Source organism: Athene cunicularia (assembly GCF_003259725.1).
Source record: "Athene cunicularia isolate RWA chromosome 3 unlocalized genomic scaffold, athCun1 chr3_part1, whole genome shotgun sequence".
NCBI lineage: Eukaryota > Metazoa > Chordata > Aves > Strigiformes > Strigidae > Athene > Athene cunicularia.
Genome location: NW_020799097.1, coordinates 33,014,321 through 33,041,577, shown reverse-complemented (window position 1 = coordinate 33,041,577; position 27,257 = coordinate 33,014,321). Strand labels below are relative to the sequence as shown.

Here is a 27,257-nt window from a genome sequence, read left to right as displayed (position 1 = left end):
GGGAATCTTACTTGTGTATTCTGAATCTGTGTATTTTAGTTCTGGATAAAAGGCACCTAAGGATACTAGCTAAATGACTTCATTTACTGAGATGGCCAAAACCGGGCCACCTCCTTTGAGTTTCTATGTGTTTGGTAGGTTTTTCATAGGTCTTATCTCCAGAAGGTATCTGGAGAACTGAAGTAGGTGTATAGAAAAGACAGTTCAATGAACTTTGTCTTTAAATTTAATTTTACACTCACACACTTGCCACTGGGCTGACACACTTCCAAATGAAGATGATGGTGGATATGTGGTTCCAGTAAGACAGAACACAGAAAGTAAAAAAATGCTCTTTTCCTTGCCCTTCCTGTTTGACCATCCTATCCCACTTATATGTCAACAACAGGCTCCCTGGAGACAAAAATAAAATCTGAACTTCAAATTACTAATCAAATTTGAACTTCAAATTTCTAATACCTTGAACTTAAAGAAACATTAATAGTTAGGAAAAAGAATCAATTTAACTTAATTTTAGATGTCTAAAATTAAAGCAACCAATCTAAACTAACGTAGAGTACCTTCAACAATTAATCCTAGAAAAGGACATTTCACCTGTCTTTGACATCTATCTGAGGATGAGGTGAACCATCTGAGATTCTTTCTAATGACTGAGGGAAGTTGGACAAATAATCTAACAAAAAGCAAATTTTTACGTGGATTCTACTGTAGATATGTGGTTTGTTAAACAGCACGAATCTCACTCTGAAAAAATTGTGCGTAATACAATCGACCCCTTCCCCAAATTAACTCCTCATTTCCATGTATTAGGTAAACTGCACAAAGAAGTGAGTAAAGGTTATGTGACAGAGGCTACCAGTAAAGACATCGGAGAGTAGGAAGCTGACTCAGATATCAGCAAAATGCCTTCTCTTTTTCTTTTCTTCAACACCTAACTTCCTTTCATTCTGACCTCTCTTGATATCTAATTCCCATGATAAAACTTTTTTGCAGGTCTCTAAAGACTTTGACCTTTTTATAGTGATGACAGGCAATCATCCAAAAATACATATGGACAAGTCAAATGGAAAATTTTGAACAGTCGATGTTAATCTGCTGGATACAATGTTTTCCAACATAACATCAAAATTAAAGTTTCACTCCACTACACATAACGGTTGAAATAGTTTAACCACACAGATAGTACGTAGGCATGTCTCACTTACTTTAACAGTTTTTTCAGGGGAGCAAAACCACTGCCAGATTGGAAGAAAAATGAAAATTATGAGTAATTTTCTCCTTTTGTTTCTACTGAATGAGCTTCACTGTATATTATTACTATACATTTTGTTCACTATGGAAGCACTACCTGAATGCAGAGAAAATTAAAGCAAGCAAGTATAGAGTGTCTTATCTCCGAGGTATGGATTCTGTGGACAGTATCAGAAAGGGAAGGCTTCTGAATTCTATTTAAATCTCACTGTACAGTTCTAGAGTGAAGCTGAACTGGAACTCCCAGTGCAGTCACTTGGCTTTGTACACTAGGTCAGCTAATCCTGTACCTAAGGTGCTCTGCTACTCAACAGAATGGAAGAAATCGAATGAAAGCAAGGATTTGACCCTAGGTTTCCCCCTTTCCAGCCTCACATAAGGTTACTGGCTTGTCTGGATCTGGTATTTGTGATTCTGAACCCAAGGAACATATCTGATAAAATCTGTTCAACACAGATATTTATGGGAAAAAATCCTCTTTTGTTCAACCTGCCAAAGATACTGTGACAGGGCCTAGCTGAGAAAATTCAATGTCTAGGAAATACAGGTATTTTGGTACAATTAAAGCCCTATGTGAGACAAATACTGAAAAGCTAGGACACAATGAAATGCAACAATGGAAATAACTTTGAACCCTTGAAAAATTTTAAATACATTTACAGTTCCACTGCAGCATTCTGCTGATTGTGGATTACTGCAGCCGTCAGGTTATAATCTCACCAATCTGAAACATGACTTTGAACACTCTTGTGAACTTCCCTTAACAAACAAATGAAGTGGAGCTACATCATACATAGAAGCCAGTTTCTGAGTCTCCCTAACATCCTCTCCCTTTCCATGAACAATCCAAAAAGCCTTCAGCTGAACTTCTCGGATAGTGAACCTGTGTAGAAGTGTTCTGAAGTACTAAATGATGCCATCCCAGGCTTTTATCAGAATCATTTCCTGCACAGGGACTTTTTTTATAGTTCCTAATTATTCTTATGTCTTATAACTCTTAAAGTCAAATTTTTGAGAGTTCAGACATTGGTAGATGTAATCATAGACTACCAAGCCAATCCTACAGCTGTTATAGCTGGTGGGAGTTTTGTCATCAAGTTAAATGAAAACAGGAACCAATCTGTGTATTTAAAAAAGCACTAAATTGAAAATTGATTCTTGTCAGGGATGAAAGAAATAATTACTGATAACACAAATGAATTACTTTTGAAGCAGAAATATCAGAGTTACTATATAAATACTTGTTTCAAAATTAGTAATTTATCAAATGCAAGAAAACAGTAAAATAAAAGCAGGTAGATAGGGAATAAATACATAGATTGAAAGAAAGAAAACCAGAGCTTTTATGAAAGAAATTTCTTTAGGTAAAAAATCTAGTAGTATTTCTGCTGTAATACCTTATTGGCATATAGATTACACTGATTTATAGCCAGCAATGAGATGATACTGTGTGTTCAAGTTCCACTTGCCACAAATACATTAATCTGTCATTTCCTCATGGGAAGTTTGCTTTCTGTTTTATATGTACAACTGCAAAAATATTGTCATCTTAGGCAAGCAGTGGAAGACTGTTTATATGTGCATAACATTTTCCATAAATTCTCATGTTGTGGTCGTCTAATATCAGTAATTTATGGTTGTATTTCGGCACTAAACAAAAGAGGGGGTGTGATACAATCGAAGCTGCACTGAGAACTCACCTGATTCTGCCCCGAGGGTGTTCAGATTGCTCTGACATAAAACTTGTGCTGCTGAGGCGTGAGGCACTGCTGGTTCGGGAAATGGCTGACACATCACTGACATCACTATCTGATGATTTGGCAGAGACGTTATCACAACTTCTGTACTGATCTGTTTGTATATTATACTAGAGATCAAGAAAAGAAAGGGTGAGGAGTCTCATCAAAACATAGCGTATATATTGAGACAACAAATGATCTGACAATTCTCTCTAACTGCTTTTAGATCTAACAGTATGGTAGGAAATAATAATGGTATTAAATAATGTCTTTATGTCTAGTGAAGAAATAACAAATGGTATTTATGGACCAAATCAGACACTTGAAATAAATTACAGCATTAGAATTAATAGACTGCTGACTCTTTAGTACACTGGAACTGTAATAATGAAATATTTATGCAGCAGACAGACATCTTCTCAAGCACAAACATACCATCAATTTGTCTATAGACACTCTTTTTAGCTTTTTAAATATTAAAACCCATGCTATGAAATACCTGTGCAGGTTGTTTGGAACAGAAGAATTGTGTATGAGTCAGAGTGAAATGCGATGATACATGAAGCTGACATTGGTGATCGATTTCAGTAACTAAGTTCTATCAAAAAAAGGATAAAAGTACATTTTCTACCTCAAAATATCTCTATCGTGACAGTAGAGGACTAGTCGGGCAGAAAGCTAACTCTGCAAAACCAGTATTTGTTTTCAGGCAGATCAGTTCCCTGATCTAGTTGCTTTTACATGTGAATGTGCATGAGAACTAGAAGAAGACCCAGCAGAAGTATGTGGACAGGGGTGGAAGTTGTTTCCCTTTTGCTAGCAGCAGAAGCTTTGATTAGTTTAAACTGTGACACCACACCACCTCTGACATAATCTTGTATTACTCACATCATCAGTCAGACATATATAAAAGAAAGCTTCAATCCTAGCAATGTCACACTTACCTAAATCTTCAGTCACACAGATACGAGGTTCAAATCAGTCAGGTTCACAAAATTAAAACCCACTATCATTAGAGAGCAAGGCTGGGAAGTGCCTTAAACAGTGGTATACTTCTCAGGGCATATTATGGGAAAACTATTAACACATGGGAAGACTAGGCAGTTTTTGACATGACACTCTAGGGAGTTTATTTTCTGGATCTGTGCTTTGTAAAATTGCAAGTCATAAAAGTTTATTTATGAATTATACACAAAGCTGTGACAGTCTGTGAATATCCCCAGCTCAACTAGGCACTGGGCTGCAGGCTGAGTCAGTCAGCAGATGTCATGACTTAGCTTTCAAAGCCTGGCAAATGCAAGCCCAGGTTTCTACAGACTAATGTACCAGGCCTCCTGTCCTCAAGCCAGGTTTCTCTTCTCTTGCTCCAGTACCTTTCAGTCACTATGTCTGGGGTCTCCACAACACACTTGGAAACCTCTTGGTAAAACATCTAAGGTAAGATGAGGAAGTTAACGGGAGTAGAGAAGGAGAGGGAATAATGAGGATACTAAGCACTGACTGTAAATACAGAAGTCTGTAGGAGAAATGGAGGTAATATAAATTTAGTGTCTCAGCATGTATTTCAGGGATACTCACAGCTCCTGGACAGTATATGCCAAAATTAAAAACATAAACCAATTTATTAATAAAAGCCTGGTGGTTTGACCTGAGGGGTGTGCATTAAGGAAATTCTTAGCAATACCATGTGAGGGGCTTGCATTGGCTGACTGAAAAAAAATATCTGTGGGAGAGAAAGTTCTGGTTTATGAAAGGTAAATTTTCAGCTTCAAATACTAAATGAAACTCTGCAGATTTCAGGATAGCTTGGACCATAATGACTTTGAGCTCAAATAAAATGTCTTAACAGGCATTGACATGGAAACAGATGCAGCAGAACTCTGATTTAATCAAGTGGGTAACACAGAGACTCAAGAACTGAAATATTTAAAAATATTTTTGACTAAAGCAAAGATTTATTTGGATATTCTCTTTCCAAGTGACTTTGTGTGGCTTATCTGAATATAAATGGCCAATAGGGTTAAGGTGAGACTATGCAGATATGTTTATTCCGATCAACTTTTGGAAATAGCTTGTAGAGGCTGTTAAATAATTTTGGTGCTTACCCTCTTTTAGACTGCAAAATAAACCTCTCAAAAATGGAAATACAAAGCATACTAATTTTTATCAGGTCTATTATATTTCATAATGGAACATTTAAATTTATTTAGATGATGTATTTTTCTTCTAAAGTCTAAAAAAATTCAAAGCAAGAATAAAAGCTATGAAAACTTCTTACTTAGGCTAAACATAAATGTTCAGAGGCTGGAAAACTTAATGGTTAATTTTTTCCAGTTTAAGTTAAACTACCCCACTCCTGAGACAGCCTTGATATTTTATGCAAAATTTCCACAGAATTCCTAATGAATCCTTTAGGCTTTCCTAAAACGAGGCATCTGAAAATATGAAAATCATCTGAACACATGGAATGTTCTGGCTTTTCAATGAGCTAAATAGAATTGCAATCTGTAAAAGAAATCATGATCCCATTAAATAATGAAATTACCGTTGATTTCAGTGAAATAGGAATTTCACCCTTCCTATATATTTAAACTATATCTAGAAATGATTCCTCTGCAGGTGAAGTTTTAAAAATACTTTCAAAAAAATATAACCATGCAAACTCTCGAAAATACATGTCTTTTTATGCATGGTAACAGAGTGTCTCAGAAATATCTCCATGTTTTATTTGTATTTGCTGAAGACAATCTGACTTCAACCCCTCTGTCATTATGACGTCTAGTAACTTTTGTTCCTCACCAAAAAGTCCACATTCTCTTTGTGGCCCTTGGTTTGAGAGTGCATACAGTGAAACTGGAATGGTAGAAGATTCATGTGGTCCCTGAGCAAGCATGACATGCTGCTGGAGATGGCTGACACTATCTGAGCTCTCCCATCAAGGACAGATGCAGTGACTTCCTTTGTCATGCTGGAAGCCTTTATTATTCTGAAGTGTTAAGGGAGGTATAGGCTGCTGGCCTTCGTCTCAGGTCACATCCGAATCTGGCTCTTTGTTTAGCACTCAATTTATTATTTAACAGCAAAATAACAAAGTTGCACACAGTGGACTATATATGCCACGTGAGGCAGAAGATCCTCTGTTTCACTCAAACTGAATTTGTTCCATCTTTCATGGGTTACCTACATGGGCTGGGGAGGATGGGGAGGAGAGAGAAAGCATCAAGCATGGCTGTCCAGCTTATTGGTTAGGATACTGGGAGAGAAGTCAGAAGTTTCAGCTTGTGTATGAGTGACTGTTTAAGGACTCAGCCTCATTGAACGACTGTTCAGTATCGACATGAAACCATTTACTGCTGCAGGCTCTTCAGCCCAGGTATCATTCGCCATAACTGGGGGCTGTGTAGATATCCTCTGTCCTGCTGCCTGTAGTCCAGCAGCCTGTACAAAATGGAATTGCTTTGTAAATATCAGACTGGCTTAACAGCAAGTCTTTCAAGTGTTGGTAAACAGAGAATTTTACAGTGAGATGGGAGATAAAGAAAAAACTGAATCCATGTCTTCTACTTGCCTTGGTATTCCAGTCATAGAGCTACTGCATAAAACAGGGAGCATCCCTTCCTAAATGAGATTTTCATATCATGGTTGAGTTTTGACTACCCCTTTATACAGTACGCCAGGTCTGTGATTCCCAAGAAACTTAAAACCCTTCCCTTCATAGAAATAGAGATTAGTACAAAAAGTGGTGATGCTGAAAGTTAATGCTGAGTGATAAAACGTTTACATTTTACTACTAATTCTTCTGGATTTAGCTCTTCTTTTCTATAGCTGCTGCTTCTACTGAATTCACTGTCCTTTACAGGAGGCATACAACTTTTCTTACTTATTTCCTACCTATCCCTTTTCAGTACAATCTGATAATCATTCATCTCAGCTAACAGATCACCAAAATTAAGACAATTTTGATTTTAACCTTTTTTTCCCTCAAATATAGATGGAAGTAAAAAATAGTACTCTTCCACAAAGCAATGATCACTAAAAGAAGAATGTTTTAGTATTGCAATATACCTGAACTTATTATTCAAAAGAAAAATGTCATGGGCTAAGATCCACTTAATTGGTATCTTCATTAAAGTAACACGTGCAGGTTTCCAACTGGGCTCAAAAGTTACAGTTAAGATACAGTTCTGCTCATCTAGAAAACTATTGCTTTTCATAACTCTGCATGTATTTGTAATAAATTTCCTCGTCATGTTATATTTAAATATTACATAATTTTGAAGCTTCAAAATAAAGTGAATTTTCAGTGCAATCACTTCTCTTTCAACTGTATCTTAGAGAGTTAAAACTTATGTAACATTTCTGTTCTGACATGCAATATTTATTCCATTAGGAGAGTTGCTGAAGTTTGCAGCACCTTTGACAGCAATTACTAAAGAGTAGGTCCGTTTTTTTAAACACTAATAGCAGCTAGCTTCAAATGCCCACACTATCTGCACTGTCTGCTTCTGCATTACAAAGACAGAAGTTTTTTTCAGTCTGAAATACAAAGAGCTGAAATGCAGTTCTTCCATTCACTTCACCAACCATGGAACTGCTGCTTCTTCTATGCCAGAAAAAAGGAGAAGGGTATGATAAACTGCAGACATGTTAACATCAATGAAAAGAGCACAGATGTAAACCAAGTGTACTTCATGAATGCTTTTACAGTTCCTCAATGACTAACAATATTAGGAATTTTACTGATTATAAGGCACATTTTAGAAGTCATTTAACAATCCATTATAATTATATTATCTTCCATATTAATGTTTTTATATTTCTAGATTTATCTCCCTAAATCATGGAGAACATAATAATTCAGAGTTTTGTAAACTGAAGAAGTGTCCCCTCCTTTGACTATAAAAAAGCCTTCAGGTGACTAACCTCTGACAATATGTGCCGTAAGTGCCTAAAATGAGGAAATTAAATGAGAAAATTAAATAGGGAATAAAATGAGTAAATTAAAATGAGGAAGGAGAAATCCAGACAAGAAATATTAAGGGTTAGTTTCACCCAGGGGCTTATACAAGTCTTGAGATCACAGCTATCTTTTGAGGCATCTTACTCTATCAAGGAATTTTGTCAGAAAATGGTGAATCATGCATAGAGCACCTTGAGTTTCATGACTGCTGACACAGGTTTCTCTGAATGCTGCCTGGGTTCACAGTCCAGCAGTCGGCACCTTCTTGTGTCCAGGCATCATCTCTAACTCCTACCAGCATCTGCGTCTATGTCTTAGGAGCAGCTCACATGATGGTCCAGAGCCCAGTAAGCACCAGTGATTCTATGGAACTCTTCCCAACTCAACTACTGTGAACACCACTCAATTCCCAAACAGGGAACGGTAAAAATTAGCAAGTCAAACCATGGGAAAACTGCAGTGAAGCCCATGAGTTGAATGAATGGACCTTACTGAATTTTGTAAAATCCTACTGGTACTGGAGTGACTGTCATATCAATATGATATATAGTAGATTTTTTTTCTTGAAGGTGGATGAAGGGGGCTTAAAAGAAGCTACTCATCACATTAATGTCCAAGAGCATTCTCCATACTTAGCCCAAAGTGCCTTGCCCAACATCCCATAAAACTTAACATAATCAGCTTCTTATCATCCCAAGTCTCTTATCCAAACCTTCCTTGTAGACACGAACTATCAAGTTAGACATGCAGAGTGTCACTGAACTAATGCCTATATTACACTTTTACATTAAATGCTTTCCGATCACACAGTCTTAACTGAGGTGGTAGTGCATCTAAATATAGACTGATGACCTTTTAAGTATCTACTACAGTTCTCTGATCAATAACTCTCTTGAATAAACAGACCTTCCAAAAAACATGTGGCACATTCTCTAAAAGCTGGAGCAGCTGCAGCATGGTGTTTGTGTTCTGTCTGTAGCATCTGGAATAATGAATCACTGTATTTTGAATTAAAAGCCTAATTAAGATATACTGTCATTTATGTCTATTCAAGTCCAGAATTGTGCTACCAAAGTTTTTTTATTCTCTCAAGCACTGAAACAGCACAAATATGTGCATACTAGCCACTACAGCATTACCAGTATAGAAGAAAGAAGGTAGACAGATGTTTAAAGCTCTTCTTTAAAACAGATAGTTGTTTGGGTTTTTTTTTTTTTTTTTTTTTTCCCCCCATTTAGCTTTTTAGAATTTAACTGTTTCACATAAATCATGGAGTTTTTCCACTGGAACTGAAGCACATAAGGATGTCCGTTCTATGGTCTCAAAACAATTAAAGTGGAACTTTAAGACCTATACATATGCTGTAGAGCAGACAGTTACCTATTCAAAATCCATTAATGGATGTTTAAAACAAAGATGTTTAAAAATGTTTATACACCAACTTGAATGCTTGAAAAACTAGTGCTTGCTTACTGCGACTAGAAGATTCAGAAACTGAGAAATTACAAAAATCGAAGAAATGCACCAGAAATGGACTGGAAATTGCAAAGGCATGTTACAATACCTCTGAAAAAGAAGCCTTGTTTAATATAAGAGAAAACATATTTAAATTTAAGAAATTAATTTTGCATACACATAATTAACTATTGCAAATGAGATCCAGTCCATACTGAAGGAAAAGTTTTGAAAGGTTTAGAGAATTTTATATGTAATAAACCAAGTATTTTTGGAAATGCTTAAATAGTGGAAGAATCAAATCCATGTGAGCTGATTGCTCTGGAAAGCAGAAGGGAGTATTTTCTCAATGTGCAGCACAGCATAATTTCTCTAGTAATTATAAATACTTATTTTCTGAAGGAGTGGGCAAATACTGCTACTTGGGAAAGAATTTCTGTTAAAGAGGGACAAAGTCTGTTTGCAACTACCATTTCTTTAATAGCCATTTAATGTTTCTTTCTCACTATTACAAAAACGTCCATTAGACCACTGAATATTTTTTCTTTTTTATTTAAAGGACATCTTGCTCCTACAGATTTCAAAGACTTTTCACAGATTCTGGCAGCAGAAATTAGGTATACTCTTTAAGTCCTTAGAAGTCTCAGTCATCAGCTTTACTGCACCACCTGATATGACTTACTACATTTTCATTAGAACTGTCTAAATCTTCATCTGTCTGGTTTGTTGTCTTGACCCTTTCAGCATGTTCTGAGGGTAGACAGTAGCACATTTGCTTTAGTAACATTTTAAAAGTGATGTGAAGCAAACAGATACATCACTGAATGTTATACAGTGTTAGAATGTGCTAGTATAATTTGTTCTCTGGACTTAAAAATGGACCATCCTATTTAGGACTACTCCATTATCATGTAGAAAATACATAAAATGTTAAAGATTTTGGGATTTAAAGTCCAGGATAACTAATTATTCTCCTTACTACTGTTTTAGCATGGAGAGGAATACATCTCTGTCAGAACACCGGGTACTCCAAAAATATTTTTCTTATAACAGTGGACAGAAAATTTGCCTCCTCAAAATTGTAGTCATATTTATTAAAAAAATTTCTGAATAAACCAATTTTCAACAGAGTTCTTTCCATTTAGTTCTTTCCATCCATCATGCTGTGATTTAACTTTTGATTTCATTTCCACATATATTTAAAAACTGAAGACGCTACTAGAAAACTCTAGGTATTAGATGATAAAAGAAATTTGTGACATTTCAGGTTGATGTTTTCCAACAACTATTTAACCATAGATTGGATTTACATTAACCCAGTAAGAAAAATATATTGAGGAGCAAAAAAATGGCTATGATAAATATTAAAGAGAGGATTAAAAAATATGTTTCATAATGAAAAAATTCAAACATTTGAATCAATCTGTAAACACAGTTAATCCAAATCAGAAAACTGGCCTTTGACTGTGAACAAAGATATATATATATGTTCGGTCATCCTGACCAAAATAATCAGATTGCACATTACCTTTCTCTCATGCAAACATCAAACCCATTTTTACTGATTTTTCAACATGTTAACTGGCTGAGAAGTACTGCAGAGACACACTGCATCCTCTTGTCCTGAGTTGAAGGTAATGGAAAACCCAGTATCAAATGAGATGTTCTAATTACTATAAAAATTCTGTCTTCTGACAGATGATCTCTTTGGAAATTTCCATCCCAACTGTTTTTTTGTTGTTGTTTTGTTGTTTTGTTTTGTTTTGTTTTTTTTTTAAATAGCACTGATATTCCACAATTTGGCAACTGAGGACCTAAAGCCTTGTTTCTCTTATTTCTCTTCCTTTGAGAGCTGTTTCATTTAAGCTCTGTAATCACAGTGAGTTGGTCTCAAATAAGAAACATTAAAGCTGTTTCCATATTTAACTATAACAAGATCTTGAATAAATCTTTCAAATTTGTAGATATTACAGGTTAGATGCCCAATTTACCCATTCCTAAGTAAATTTCTGATCATGTTTCTGCTGAGCACTCCACTTATCCATTATTTTAACCTGTGCCTCCAGGAGCATGCATCAATTCTGTGAAACACAGGGAAGTGACCCTGGAGGGGCAGGGACAGTAAGTCTGGTGCCTGTGCTATGGCAATAAATGCCAGGACTGTTCTGATGTCCACAGCTGTTGACAGCTTGACAATGATTGTTGTTTTCTGTATGTCACTGGTTCATAAAGGGAAAGTTTGTCTCTTTTAAAATCTAGAAATAAAATTACAAGCATTTAGTTCTTACTGATGTGAATAAAATTTTTGAAATGTGGCTCATGAAGCACAGAAGTCTGAATTAATAAAACCTGTGATTTTCTTCCAACTACTGTTATTCTGAGACCTTATTTTTAACACACACAGTTGCTGTATGTTTTTGAATTTTTTTACAGTGGACTTCTACATTCATACTGCCGTCCAGTGGTCACTCACTGAAAGCACATAACTCTCAATGGCACTTGAAGAAAATTGCGGGAATGCTTCCCCTACAACTGAGTTACCACTGGTTTTGTCTTTGCCCTTTGTCTACACCAACACAGTGCTGTACTTCTAAAAGAAAACACAGAATCTAACTAAACCTTTTCCCTTCTGACTTCTGTAAATGTTCCCCCTGCATTAGGCATGACAAGGCAAAAAATCTTTAGCATTAAAGTTCAGCTCCAGCCCCTCACAGCTTGATTTGTAAGCGGCAGCACAGATGTACAAGAGGTTTTCAGCAGTTTGCTCACAAGTCTATACAGTTTTAAATTTACAAGGTTATGGGATAGCATTTTATAATTATCAAGAAAATAAAAAGTCCCTCTATATAACTTCATTAATGTAATTCCATGTACACTTAATTATCAGGGGAAATCTTTATGCAAAATCAAAGTAACCAGTATGTATTCCAGGGAAGGAAATACGTTACCTGTGATGTTACTAGGATGCAAAAAAAATGATAAAAGAATGAGAATAGCTGCATGGGATTGGATCTAATTCTGTCTAGTTCTCTACACATCAGACAACAGCAAGGGCCTAGAGAAGAACAGAAGAGTAGGGCCAACATACCATGATACTTCAAGGGCCCACTTTTCCAGCCTCCAGGGATTTGTAGGCTAGGGGCTTTCTAAGCTAGAGGTGACACAGCTTTGCTTAACAACTGTTGAAGGATTATTGTTCCCTGAATCAGTTTTGAAGTGTTCTGGTTTTTCCAGTTTCATTTTAGGTGACATCAAACACTAAATCTAATACACATCAGATGGGGTTAAAAACAATGTTAAAAAGCTATTACTTGAAGACATTTCTGTCAGGCTTTATAACACAATGTTCTTGAGGGTTTTATAATTTTTAAATAAACAGGTTTATGCCTTCAATTTTCAAGCCAAAGTATCATTTCAATACTACTGACTTTACCTTGGTATATTGCTCACGCTCATGTTCTTGGCTAGAACCAGACCCTGATGTCTGATTATAACGGTGCACTTTCATTTTCATCTGTCTCGTTCGCTCCTCCACTACTAAGCTTGCTGCAAAAACACACAATGAAAATCAATTAAAAATAGAGAAGACTTTTTTTAAAAACAAATGGCTTAACAACAATTTTAGCTTATTTTCACCTCAATGAAACAAAGAAATGTACAAACATGTAGAACAAGCAGGGTGTAAACACAGAACAAAGGAACACTAATGTCAAGAAATCAACCACTTCCATTGTGATAGTCTTTACCTGAAAATGGGCAGACATCCCAATTTCCTATACATAATCAAGCTGGTGCAACAGATATGAAAAGAGTGAAAGAATTTAGGTGACAGGCTGAATTAGAAACCTGTTAAGTATTCTGGATGCAGGGGACACAAATCCATGATCATCTAACCATGCATTTGCTTAAATATAGAAAATATTACAGTAACATTCTAAGAATTAATGCATTAAACAGGCATTAGAATTTATTTTTAAAGTAATTGACTCCTACTGCTATTTTAAAACAAAACTGCGTACCATAGCTGAAGATTATTTGAAAGGAATAATTTCTCCATTCAACCAGTCACAGTAAAAAATACAGTAATTTTCTAGTTTGTTTGTTTGTTTTTTTACAATAAGTCCTTTAAAAGCACTACTTTGCTCTCTAATAATCACTCTGTTTCAAAGAAATTATGTGTCCTTGCGGTTTTAACTTCCTTATGATAGCATTTGTTTGAAAAAAGAAATCTAATCTTAAACCTTCAAGAAGTTGTGGTGCTATAAAGAGCATCTTCTTCAATTTGAACAAGTTATGGAAATTAATATTGGCTGTTCTTGCCACAGGAAGATGACCTTGCACTAATGGAAAGAATGGTGCAAAAGCCCGTGCTCTAAAGCTTCCTTAAAATAAGTTAGCCTTTGTCATAGCGGATAATTTTTCAGAGGTAACTATATATTCTGCTGTTCTTAAACTTGGTAGCACTATAAATGCAAAGAAAAACCAATAAAACCAGTACCTTGAGAAATGGGATTTTAACAGTTCTACCCAAATATTCATCAGTAACTATTATAAATCCAAGGAGTAGTCACTATGTTCGTTGTGTTTTAACAGGTTAGAACATCCCAGAACAACTTCTTTTATTTGGAATTTTTTGTGTAGTCTCAAATTCAAGACTGGCATTTTATTTGGGAAAACCTCCCCAAAATCTTCTGCTTTTGGGTCAACCACGGATTTATATGACTCTCTCCAAAATGGACAGTTTTAAAAATCAAGATTTTTGTAAATAGCCCCTCCCCAGACCAGTGACAGGAGAGAGAGACCAATTTAAAAGTTGTATGGAATCAATTTTCAATCACAAAACACAGAGAATTTTATATGAATGAAAAATAAGTAATTTATCATGTTGTTTAAAGATCTGTATTGTGAATTAAGAGGTACCAAAGTTCTCAGATGTGGGTTTCACACTATCAGTTAACTGTGGGATTCTTTGTGCATTTATTTTTTGTCTGTGCTTTGCAAGCCCACAGATACAAAAAACCCCAAAAACCCGTACACTCAGGGTTGGATATTTTAAACTGTGTGCTACTTCACAAATCACAACTGTACATGCATGTACTATCCGTAATGTGCTTGTGGAAATGATGGAACGTCTGTGCGCTGGTTGGGTACGAAAAAATATACAAAGACATCATTGTGAAAAAGATGTTGGTTTTATGTCCTCCTTCCACATTTCTTATTTAAAAATAGGAAAACTAAATACAGCAAATTATATAAAAATTCTGCTACAGCTACAAATTTAAGGCAAGAAATAAAGTTATCAATGTAATCTTCAATCTCCCACACGCAGAGGGTCCAATCTAGGAAATTCTGCACATGCAGAACGTCACACTGGGCCCAGCGATTATCCAGATGACTAATTATGTCGGTAAATGTGTACCTTAATTGCAATGAGTCCAGTTCCACCATCAGATATGCAGGCACAGCTCCAATTACTTCAATGGAAGTTGCATGGAGGTATCTGAAGGCAAAATTGAGCACTTTAGGTGAAATTTTTAAAGATGGCCTCTTATTTCAAGGACAGATATGAAAGGATTAAGATATATCAATCGCCGAAGTAAAAAACTCAGATATCTTAATCCTATCATACATGCATGAAATAGACTGAGGATATAAAATCAGAGGGAAAATTGAGACCCCTTTAAAAATTTAGCCCTATATGTGTATGGTGCACAGATTACAGTTACTCTAAAAAATAACCCTTTCATTGTGTGACTTTTAGGTGCTTTACCCTGCCAACTGTACATTATACTAAATAATTTACATGATATATTGTTACTCTGTATGACTTACAATACCTGGGAAAGAATATTCTATTAAGTAATGAGATGCTATTTCAGTGACTATATGTGAAAATTGCTGCAGTCAAGGGTGGGTAAATACTCAACGTTAACTCTGTAGTTCTCTATTTTTATTATGCTTAAATCCTTAACAACATGCTTATGTTCTGGTTTTCATTATTAGCTATCATTATATAAAATCTAATTTAGCACCAGTTAGCTGTTTAATGTATTTCTAAGCAAGCAACTGTGTGAAATGTAAGTCTGCCATAGAAAATTTCCATCTTTGTTTACAATGCACATTTGAGTGTATGTTGTATCTAGCTCAGTTCTGTGATGGAAAATTTCATCTGCCCAATAAGTATCCTGGTATACCATTTACATATTAATCACAAGAAGCAGAAAAAAATCTAACACAGGAGCAAAAGCACATTAGCAGAAGCTGTTACAACCACAGGTAACACCACCATATAATCACATTACTTTCTTGGAACACAGCTGGTTACCACAGGTAATGAAAATTTGACATAAACAATACTTCAAGAACTTAACCTGCCTCTTAGAAAAATATGGATCTACTTTCTTTTTGGACATCAGTATCTGCAGAGTGCCTTTCCTAGAGCTCTTGAGAGGTAGGACTATACAGTAATTTACAGAGCAAAGCACTGTAATCCCAAAACCTTTAAATTCTGCAGTGGCCCTAGAATACAAAATATGGAGATTTACTGTAAGTGTCTCAAATTAGTGTTACAACTACCATCAATATTGGTTGTGTTGACATGTTACTCTCTTCAGTGTCAGAAGACATGCTTCAAAGAGCTGTAACTCTCATCTCTTCAAGAGCTGCTGATTCAGATGTGAGATCAATCAGTATAAGAAGTAATTGAAAGAAGAGAACTCACTGAGCAGACTACATAGATAAGTGGTGCAAGTTTAGAGCTAAAGCTTTTTCTACTGCTAAAGCATGTGAAGGCTGTACAACAATATAATGTACATAAACAGTCAAGCCATGCAGGAGAGAAAAGACAGACATATGAATGGAATTAAAATGTTATACTTCATTTCCATTAATACATTTATAAACAGATTTGACTCCTGTAATCCCAGGTATACTGGGTCAGGCTGTGATGGAGGTAGTTTTCTTCACAGCAGCCTGTATGGTACTGAGTTTTAGATTCATGACTAAAGCAGTGTTGATAACACACTGATGTTTTAGCAGTTGCTGAGCAGTGCTTGCACAGCATCAAGGCCTTCTCTGTTTCTCATGCTGCTCCCCAAACTCCCCAGAGATTGGGAGGGGGAACAGCTGGGACAGCTGACCCCAGCTGACCACATGGATGTTCCATACCACACAGCATCATCCTCAGCAACAGAACTGGGGGTAGTTTTTTCAAGGTAGCTGTTTGCTCAGAGACAGACTGGGCATTGGTCTGCTGGTGGGAGGTGGCACATGATTGCCTTTGCATCACTTGGTGGTGGGGCTTATGGTTTTTTTTTTTTCTTTTTCTTAACTTTTTCCCTTCATTTATTAAACTGCCTTTTTCTTGATCCATGAATTTTCACTCACTGTTGCTCTTCCAATTCTCTCTCCTATCCCATTATGGAGGGTGGAGTGAGTGAGCAGCTGCTGGGTGCTTAATTGCTGACTTGGGCCCACCCATCACACCAAGCTATCAAGAATTATCTGTCCAATGTAGTTCTGAATGGTCTTCCATCAAACAAACAAAAGATCCCTTGGCTACAAACTTTGTTTATTATTCAACTCACTGCTAAATCCCATCTGGCTTCCACTGTGAATGGGATACAAAGGAAGAAGACAAGGTCTGCAAAGATTAAGAACACCTCCCATCCCATAGGCTAGCAGGTCCATCAGCTCCTCCTGGGCCTCCTCCAATTCAAGAAACATCCTTGTGAAGACTGTGCACCCTGTACTGTAATTCATAACATCTTACAGGATTCTAAATATGCTACATGCTGGAAGTACAACTAAACATCTGGATTTCCAATCTTTGCAGAGGTGATCATCGTATTAGTAAAAGAACAATTTAACATACACATATAATGGAAGAGTTGGGTTTTATACTCCTAAAGTAATTCAAAAACTTGCTTGTATTTTTTGTGACAAAAGAAGTTCTGATTAACATTCATAGCTACAGATCTCATTTTCAGCCTGCAACCTACCCTGAAAGAAAATTAGGTTAACTTTTTTTCTTAAAGGAGACAGCCATTTCTTAACTTTTCTAAGACATTATCTGTTTATTTAGAATTTATGTACTAGTTATACTCCTTTTAATATGTCAGCACTATGGCAAGGTTCATAGAGTTACAGCTGATGGCATTAACTAGTTGACAGCCTCATCTTTATTTCTATCCTCAGAAAAATAGTATGGGCACATTTCATCCCCTGTCTGCTCTTTGATAAAGAAGTTAAGCCTGTCTAGAATTCGAATCCTAACTGTTCAAAATATATGTTACCTTTACAATTATGTACAGAATAACAGAACCATAAGTAATATACTATCTTAACATATCAAATAAAGTAGGGCAAATAAAGTTGTGTCTCTTCGGGTTTTTTAATACTTTAGTAGATAGACATATATATGATATGGCTTATTTCTGTTATCCACAGAATGTGAAAATAACAATGCTCCAATGTGACATTAAAATAAATTCAGCCTGCGCTGGTATCAACAGACCAGTCCTATGAAAATCAGTTAACAGCTACAAAAGCTTCACTAACAGCAGTGACCAGTACAAAAGACACTGAAGGAATTTTAAGATTTGAAGTCCCCTATTTAAGGTTTGAAAGGGGGACTAAACTCTATATTATTCACAAAATTTCTTAAATGGCATGATGCTATAAACATGTGTCTATTAAGCTGATACCATAATGTATGAAACATATGTGGGCTCATATATTTACGTTAAATAAGGGTTGTACCACAGGCAGCAATACTGAACTAGCAAGGAACAGCAAAATTGCTATAGATGCCTTTCTAGCTATAGTTTTTAATTCCTGATCTTAACTGATTAGGTATCCACCTCTTTCACATCACAGCAATCATAAAAGAGTCTTTACATTCTGTAGACTTTGGAAAGCCATGAATCTTGTCCATAAATAACATCTAAAAAGAACCCACTCTTACATTTGAAAAATGATTAAAATTGTTTAAGCACTGAAATTACTTCATGTGTGGCAGTATGACCATCATCAAATTCCAAGGAAAACCATTTTATACTCAAAATTGAACTGCTGTACATGCTACACATGTGTCTCCAGCAAAATATCACTATCTCTGGAGACCTGTTGCTATCTAGAAGATAATAAAACAAGAAAGGAGAAGGTAAACTTTGGCAAGACATATGAAAATAAGCTTTTATGCTTACAAAAAGAACAACAAATTCTTAAATGCCACACAGAGATCCAGAGTTTTAGGACATCAGAAATAAACATGGAAACTGGAAGATACTCAATTTATCTAAGGTCAATGGATTCTGACATTGTAGGAAGACTATCATTCCAAGCATACTGTTGGTGAAAAAGATGCAGGGAGAGGTAATGAGAATTATACAAAGTCCAGGACATGGCCTTGCAGTAAAAGATTCAGGGAATTATTAAAAAGAAAGAAGATGCGTGGCTTCATTGGGGTCCATAATTATTTACATGTGGAAAGACTTCTAACAACAGAAGGCTCTTCAATTTAGCAGATACAGGCACAGTAACACCCAGTAGCTATGAAGTTAGATAAAGTCAGATAAGTAATAAGACATATGTTTAAAAAGTCAAGTGGCACAGGAACAGTTTTCCATCACTTGCAGTCATTAAGTGAAAACACCTCTCTAAAAGGATATTCTTGCTCAAACCCAAGTATGGGCTTAATGCCATAATGACTGGTGACATTACCTGGTCTCTGTGATTAAAACTGAGAACCATATTGGTTTTTTCTAGACCACAGAAAACCTATGGATGTCTTAGCACTGGGTATACCATTTTTGTAATGGTGACATTGGCAACAAGCACAGAATTTGTTCTTGAGGCACTTCTAGTTTGTACTAAAGACAGTCAAGACAGAAAGGAGGTGTAGGCAAATGTTTGGAAAATGTTTCCAAACATTTGGAAAAGGCAGGTAAAATTTGGAAATCCTCCAAGTTTTACCTGCACTATGAAATTTTGGAGCATGCTATGTAACAAGAAGAGACTGGCATCAAGATTTCAGATACCTGTCACCCTTACCAGCAGATATACATCCTTTATGATGCAAACTTTAAGGGAAGAATTCTAGAAGCCTAAAACTGACAGAAAGATTTGCTTACACAAGGAAGATACTGAAAAGTAAGTTGAGATTAAAATTTTTGTTCATAAAAACTATTTTATAGGAACAGTGTTTCTGGGGTACAAAGAGCAGGTTCTGGCAGGGCAACAAGGGAACTGCACTTACCCTAGAAGCCAATAGACATCTGACCTATTCTTCACTCTCACTCTTCATACTAAGAAGAAAGGTTGAACAATGACAAACAGCTACAGCTATAATGCAGTCTAGAGTCATGTACACTTAGCTTTTCTACACATCAAAAGACAGGAGCATCATTTGTCTGTGCTATTTAGATGCAATGTGGATGGGAATCAGTGGGAAAAAAACTGTATATCTGGTTTGAAGAAGTGCAAAGTGGAAGATGAAGAAGAAACTAGGCATAACCAATGTCAAGAACAAAGGAAGGGAAATAAAGCAGTGGTGAGATTTGGATGAGATAATCACCTAGTGAAGTGGGTAAGGGAAGCAAAGAGGGAGGGGAGCATTCACTGGAGAGGTGACTGTGTAGCACAGCAGAGAGAACTCACACTGGTGTTGGACCAGGATGAAGTGTTTCAGAAATGATATAGAGAATCTCCAGGTTATTTCTGTGAGTCTTCAGGATTAAGTTTTGCAATATGCACACACAAAGTATCCCTGTGTTAGGTTTCATGACTTTAAAAATCCACAGCAAACTCTACCATGAAATTTAGAGAACACAAAAAATTTTGAAATTATGAAGAGATTAATGTTTTGAAATACAAGGTTAGTAACACTGAAAAATCCAGTTGTTGCTAAGATAAAGAACTTGTTACCACTTTCTGCATATATGAATTCAAAAAGTACTTATCAGCAACATACAGACAGTGAGGGAGATGGGGTCCGAAGACTGCTCTGCAGCCCTGGTCCCTGCACCTGACTAGGATGTGCTGTGGCTCCTTTAAGCTTGTGTTGCATGGGTTTCCTTTCTGTGGGAGCTGACACCACTCTGGACCTCCTCCCAAATCAGAACGGAGGCATGACTAAAGGACATACTCAGACTGCCAGTCTGGGAAATAACCTTGGATATCCCAGTACACACAGAGACATGGTGCCCATCTTGAGTTTAATAAGTCACTTCAGAAGGAAGACAAGCCAATATAAAACTCTGAACTGGCTGATACAATGGCTCTTCCTCAAAGTTTCGAGAATGATCCAAATAGAAGCTTCTATTTAAAAGAAAACAACAAGAAAACAAACATGATTCTTAAAATTTGAAAAAAGTAAACCACTAGTTTTGGCAGCAATCCAAGTCAGCATTTTCCAAATCTGTTTAAGACTTCACCACAACCCTTACCACTGATTTAGTGGAACAGATGCTTGTTTTTTTTGTTGTAGATTTATCTGGCCAGTGTTGTTCACATCTGTTCCTTCATACCTATGTCTCTTCCCACATAAACATTCCCATCCTCATCTCTCATTCACCTACTGTCTATTCTTTTTGTACCTTATTCTGCTCAGTGGAAAGTCAGAAATGACAATGGACTGCTAGTGTAAGTCAGCTCAACTTAAGTTATTCATGGTACCCTCAGAACTGCCAGCACTCCACTTCTTCCTGCTCCTCTTCTTTTGTCCAGCTCTTTTCTGTCTCTGGGTTGCATTTGCATTCAATTCTCTTGAGCCAAAGGAATCTGTGTATGCAAATACCCCACCACCTTCTACACACTCCCAAATCTTGGATCAGATCCATCCAAATCTTGTGGAAACAAACCCTTCTACAAACCTGTTACACTCATGGTCTAGTTTGTCTGCATCAAGTCAACTGTTTTAAACAAAGAAATATCCACTGCAGTCCAAATCACAGGGGAAGGTTTGTGACATAAACAACAAACTGGCATGACTGACTTGTATTGTTCTTTTTGAGAGAAATATAAATACTGAAGAAAGCAAAAATGCCAGAAATAATTTGTAAAATCAATGATTCTTAGCACTTTCTTAAGACATTTCATGGCAAATTCTTAACACTGCAAAATAACCTGTAATCGCTAATACCTAAGTTAAATATAATTTCTTTTTCATCTCTTCTTTAACAATATCATGAAAGCATACTCCTGAGTACTGGAGTGGGTGTTGGACTTTGTAGCTAGTGGAACAGCTGCCGTATTTTTACCTAAGCAAGTATGAATGTGTCAGTGAGATTCACCCTTTCAGAAAGTAAAAAAGTTGTAGGAGACACTCTGATTCAAGTTCAATTTGCAGTTTGGCTTTGACCCACCAAAGCTTGTAATCAGACCAGAATTTCCCAAGATCTGCAGGACCAAAGGTCAGAAAAGGTTAATTTGTGCTATTAATGTTTAAACAGCATAGTATTTTGCTGTTAACATTAAAAGGGATTAATTTTTAAAATTTTTTCTCTCCAACCTTTATTCTGATTTTGAGATAACTTCTACTTTCAGCAAAAATAAAAAAAAATAGGACTTCTCTGCAACATTGCCTCAGTAGGGACATGACAGATTACACTTTTCACTTTGTGGGACAGCCTTAGATACCTGTTGTTTGAGCTCACTGAATCACTGGTATCAGCACAGACAGGGAGAATTCATAGGACATAAGTATGGTATGTTTGCCCCTAGAAACCTGCCCTATAACATGACTATCCTTCTGAGTGTCATGGTCTTGTCATGCAAATAAAACACAGCTCATTCTTCAGAATCTCTCTGCATATGAAGGACAGTTTCTGGCCATCATGATCTTCAACTGTTCCTAAACCCAGACCAATAAAACATCCTTCACAGATACCAAGAGCCATGGCTGCATCATTACAAACAGGTGCCGTGCAGAGCTCAAGATCTTAGGTAAAATCTTATTCTTTCTGTGAATTTTAACTCAGGTGAGCAGCTTCTGAGCCATGTGAAACACCATGACTACTCCTGTTAAATCCAGTATATTGCGTTTCAATAGGAAAACTAGAAATCACAAGAGAAACCATGTTCAGATTCTAAAGAGGGGCATCAGAGAGACAGCATATAGATATTTGAGAAACAACCTTCTTCCTTGTTAAACACTGTTAACTAAATACTATATACTGACATGGAATATATTGAGGGAAAAGCCAGTATAAACAGTTGCCAAACATTTATAAAAAATTACATAAATATTTACCTTTTGTGGAAGAGTTAAAAGTCTCTTGCTCTTCAATGAATTAAATGCACGGGATGATGGAAACAGAAAAAGAAATCAGCAAATTTAAAGTTAGATAAAGAAATGTGTTACATGTGACAATGGCATGTACAGTAGGCAGTACTCCAGCATATGTAAAAGTAATGTCAAAAATTAAAATGATAAACCATGACAAATAATAAAGCCTATGACTTTTTCTTTAAAATTAATAGAAACAATGAAGTTACTGAGAACCAGATTGTGGACTCGTTAAGTATTCCGCTCAAGCAGTATTGTCATACCCAAATTTATGAATGACATAAAAATATTAAAATTGCTTTAAGTATCACTCTCACTCCTGAACCGCGTTGCCCTGTTTTATTAAGCCTTTTCTGCAATAATTAGTGTTTCAAATATGTTTTCTATTAACTGAAATCTATAATAGTCAATAACCACCAGACTATTGAAAATTGGTCTTTAAGGAAAACATAAAAGATTATAGGGCTTGAACTCATTTGCAAGAGTTAGCAATGCTGAGAAAAAATACTCTCCAGTGTGAGTAAAGATTCCACAAGCTGCCTCAAAATATGCAGTGCCACCTAATAATTTTAAAATAAAACCAGAAATATGAAGACAAAACAACCAACTCTAAAAGAATAAAATCTAAAATCGTGACGATTTATTCTTTTTCTTCTGCCACTCAAGTGTTACACTGACGGATCTGAAAAAGGGTTTTAACTGAAAGGGTTTGATCTTTTACAATTACTCAGCCATATTCTCTCTGCAATGACATTTCAGTGATTAAGGACATATACACAGAACTTTTTCACTAGCTATTCATTTTTTTTAGGATCTTAAGTTGGTTAAATAGAAAAAGATACTTGCAACTCAAGTGTATTTTCTATGACAAAAGATTGATTTTCTGTACAAAATTCTGATTCTTATCTGTTAAAAGGAAACACTGGACATCAAAACACTTCATTCCTCTATGATGTGACTACCATTAAAGACTTGTACATGTATTACACACATTAACTTTATACAAGTAATCTCCATTCAGTACCAGTAGAGTCTTCAATGTAACTTTCCCTCATGAAACAGCCAGCACACACGCACGCACGCATACACTTCACCCTGCATACAAGCTATGTACAAAGCTTATGCAGCTTTTTCTAACACGAGCTAATGTACAGCAATACTTAATGCTGGCCACACTTTTGCTTTTCTAAAGGTGACTGCATAAAGCCTCCTGCTGTAAACAGATGCCACTGGAAACACACAACCACACTAGTTCAGTTACATTTACAGGTGTTCTTTACATGTAAATATACTGCTGATTATCACAAACCTTACTCTCATTATAGGACTTCTGAAACATGAAACCACATTGTTGAAGCTATGAGAAAGAAATTGTGCTGTGAAGAGCGAAATAGAAGCAGATACAGGGAAAAAGACCTGTTTTGCATGAATTAGCTCTTAAAGATCGTGACTATACTACAAACCACCATTGCACATTCATAAATTTAAATTTTACATATGTTTTTTCTTATTTGCTTGCTAGATTTCATAGTATTATCCCTAATATTTATCTCCTGCATCTACAAAGGAGTGTAGAAAAGTGCTACAGATCTTCAGGCTTTATTCATTTCCTTGATCAATACAATGATTAACCATTATACAGGAGTGTAGAGATCCACCCTCAAATCCTATTGAAGAAAGAATTCATGTGATGTTTGATAGTTGCAATGATAGAGGATGGGCTTGGTAAAGATCACAGAAATATACTTTATACAAATATATAATTTAAAAACCATTAAACTACATAACAAAGTTGTTATAGAAACACCTGAAAAACAAAGTCAATGCAGAATCCCCGCCCCTCTTAATGATTTGCACAGTTCCACTCAAAATGATGCAAATAAAAATCCCACCAATGTAAATCTCTTACAGCTCAGCACAGGATGACATACTGAGAACACACTGTTGTCCTTACCATGGCTTAGAATTTCACTGCTTTAGTCATTGAGCCAAAATATCTTCATATTATTAGGTCCTTTTATAAAATTATCAGTTACAACAAAGAAATAAAAATCGCTTAAGTAGTGTAAGTTAGGGTAATGACTACCAAATCATGACTTTTTGAAAACACACACACACACAGAGTACCAAACTAACTTTCAATATTCAAGCATCTCAAGACCTTTAAGTGCAATAACATTCCTGTGTGTCTTCTACTCTAGGAAATATTGCTGACAGGGTTGCAAAGGAATGAAATACAGCCATGTCTTCTCTGAATATCACTGGGATTAAAATAAAGATCACATTGCTTAAAAAGTACAGAAGCCTACAGTCTTAACTGTCACCACTTTAAAACATCAGTGTGTACTGGAGTTGCTAAAAATATCTAGTTAGAACCATTCCAAGTGAAAATAACTACCTCCTTCCCTGACTCCAAAACTAGGCAAAGCTGCTATCCCCTTTAGAACATAATCACCAAGAAGCCATTTTATAAAAGTTTACTAGTGTGCAAAATTATGCTGGCTGGAGGTTTTAGACCTTAAATGGGACTTTTCTCTCTACATTTAAGATTTTTTTTTCTCTCTTCCTGATCAGTAGTACCAACACCAATTCTGTAATGGAATAGGGACCACTACGGCCATTGTAAGAATTACTTCTATGAGATTTTCTTTTAATAAAGTGTGTCTACTAATATTGACCTTTTAAAACTACCTTATTTTCTCACAGGCTAACTTTTTATGATTCTCAAACTGCCCACACAAGCAGTAACTAAGACAACATCATCTGGCAGAGATAGGGCAACAACTGCATTTTTAGTTCTAAACTTGACAATGACAAAATGTTCAAGATGCAAAGTAAGTCCTAGAAGAAGCCTTATTAGCATGGATATGATAATTTACAATTGAGAGCTAAAGATTAAAGATTAAGAGTTAAAATATCACTCTGTTTCTCAAGATGAAAACCACTACCAGTCTCTTCCTCCTTCATTAACACTCATTTTTTCTATAATGAGATCTTTAAAGAGTATTAAAATTACTTTACTAGATTCTTCTATGCCTATTGAATATGCAAAGAGCAAACAAAATGCCCACTCAATATACAGACATTCATTTGTTTTACAGCAATCACTGTAATTTGTAAAACAGACATAGATTCATAGATGTATCTTTTTAGTTGTGTATTCAACCCTCCTGACACAATAGAATCTGTATTGAGCATAACGAAGTACTTTACTATAAAAATGATACCTTATGGTGTACCATACAGGATTTGCTTGAAACACAGGATGTCAATTCTGACCACCAAAAAGTAGCTTTATTTATAAATGAAGAAAATGCATTTGTATATTGCACTAGATTTGACATTGTCTATATCCACAGTGACTGAATTTAAATCACTAAGGACACAATTCAGTTCCAAGTACAGTTAATGGAAATCTTTCACAGACCTCAATATGCTTTGGATTCAATCCTACCTTAGAGTCACATCACTTCTGGTCACTCCATCTGACCCTGATACTCATTTGACAGGAATTAAACAGGTGAAACTGATATTATAATTTGATACTGTAAATCAGAGCAAATAGCCTCACTGAATTTAATTTCTTACATTAGTATAAAGTTTATATATACTATCATATTTATTTCAGAAGATACTGACAAAGCATTTAAAAATATTTTATAAAATCTATTCATTTTAGCACTTCTCTGCAAATATATACTCAACTTGAACAAAGTATTAAACACGGGTAAAATCAGAAAACCTCCTCTTCAAAAGGAAAGTCAGTCACTTTGACAAAACAGAAGTACTATGTAGAGAAGAAAATCTCTTCAGCCTTCAACTCTGTATGCTGTAATACAGCCATATTGACACAGGTAGTATGATATGTAACACCAAAGTAAACAGTATGTCGCATCCTACTTGTACATTTTACACAAGACGCAAGCATATCAACCACAAGTGTAACTAAGAGTTCAGTGAAACAGCATTAGTTTACAGGTGTTCATGGTATCAACTTCCTAAACCTAGAGTAGCCTTAGCTTTCTGCTCAACTTTCATTTTTTCTTTGTATACATCCCATCTACTCATTTTCATGATAAGTTCTACATTCATTTCCAATGTCTTTAACAAAATATAAATTAGTATTTTATTCTCAACACACCAGTTATCAAGAACAGCAGAAAGATGATAGATGAATATCCAAAGGAAAGCCAACTTAAAATTAAATTAGAAGCTCATTCATCATTATATATTGTACCAAGTTCTGAATTACAGAAGAAACATGAAAGAAATTTGAAATTTATTACTTATTACATTTCCCTAAAAAGCTCTCAACTTACTAATACGCAGAAATCAAAGCTCTAAATGTAGTTTATAACTAGTTTATAATCCAGACAGTCCTAGATTCACTACAAAACGAGGACTCAAATATAAAGTTTAAAATTATAAAACCCACTTGTATTAGTATATTAATAATCTGAATAAACATACGTATAAAAGAAGAATACATTTTTATATGTGTTGACAGTGCCATCAGTAATATGCCATCAAAGCTCAAAGTCATAAAATTAATGTAAGCTGATTG

At 35.7% G+C, this 27,257-nt stretch overlaps 1 protein-coding gene across 49 annotated transcripts in view; it reads right to left on the bottom strand.

Annotated features, from left to right (window-relative positions):
- RIMS1 (regulating synaptic membrane exocytosis 1) overlaps positions 1-27,257 on the bottom strand; it is a 218,997-nt gene that overhangs the window by 68,466 nt on the left and 123,274 nt on the right. For 24 of the 49 annotated variants that reach the window (XM_026846020.1, XM_026846016.1, XM_026846026.1 and 21 more), the window contains 3 exons: positions 22,658-22,687; positions 12,839-12,951; positions 2,952-3,118 (listed from right to left, as the gene is read on the bottom strand). The exons of 12 other annotated variants lie outside the window; for them this stretch is intronic. In XM_026846020.1, the coding sequence (XP_026701821.1) occupies positions 2,952-3,118; positions 12,839-12,951; positions 22,658-22,687 (310 nt within the window). The remainder of the gene's footprint in view (positions 1-2,951; positions 3,119-12,838; positions 12,952-22,657; positions 22,688-27,257) is intronic. 13 more of the 49 variants (XM_026846012.1, XM_026846023.1, XM_026846029.1 and 10 more) reach the window with 1 other exon arrangement.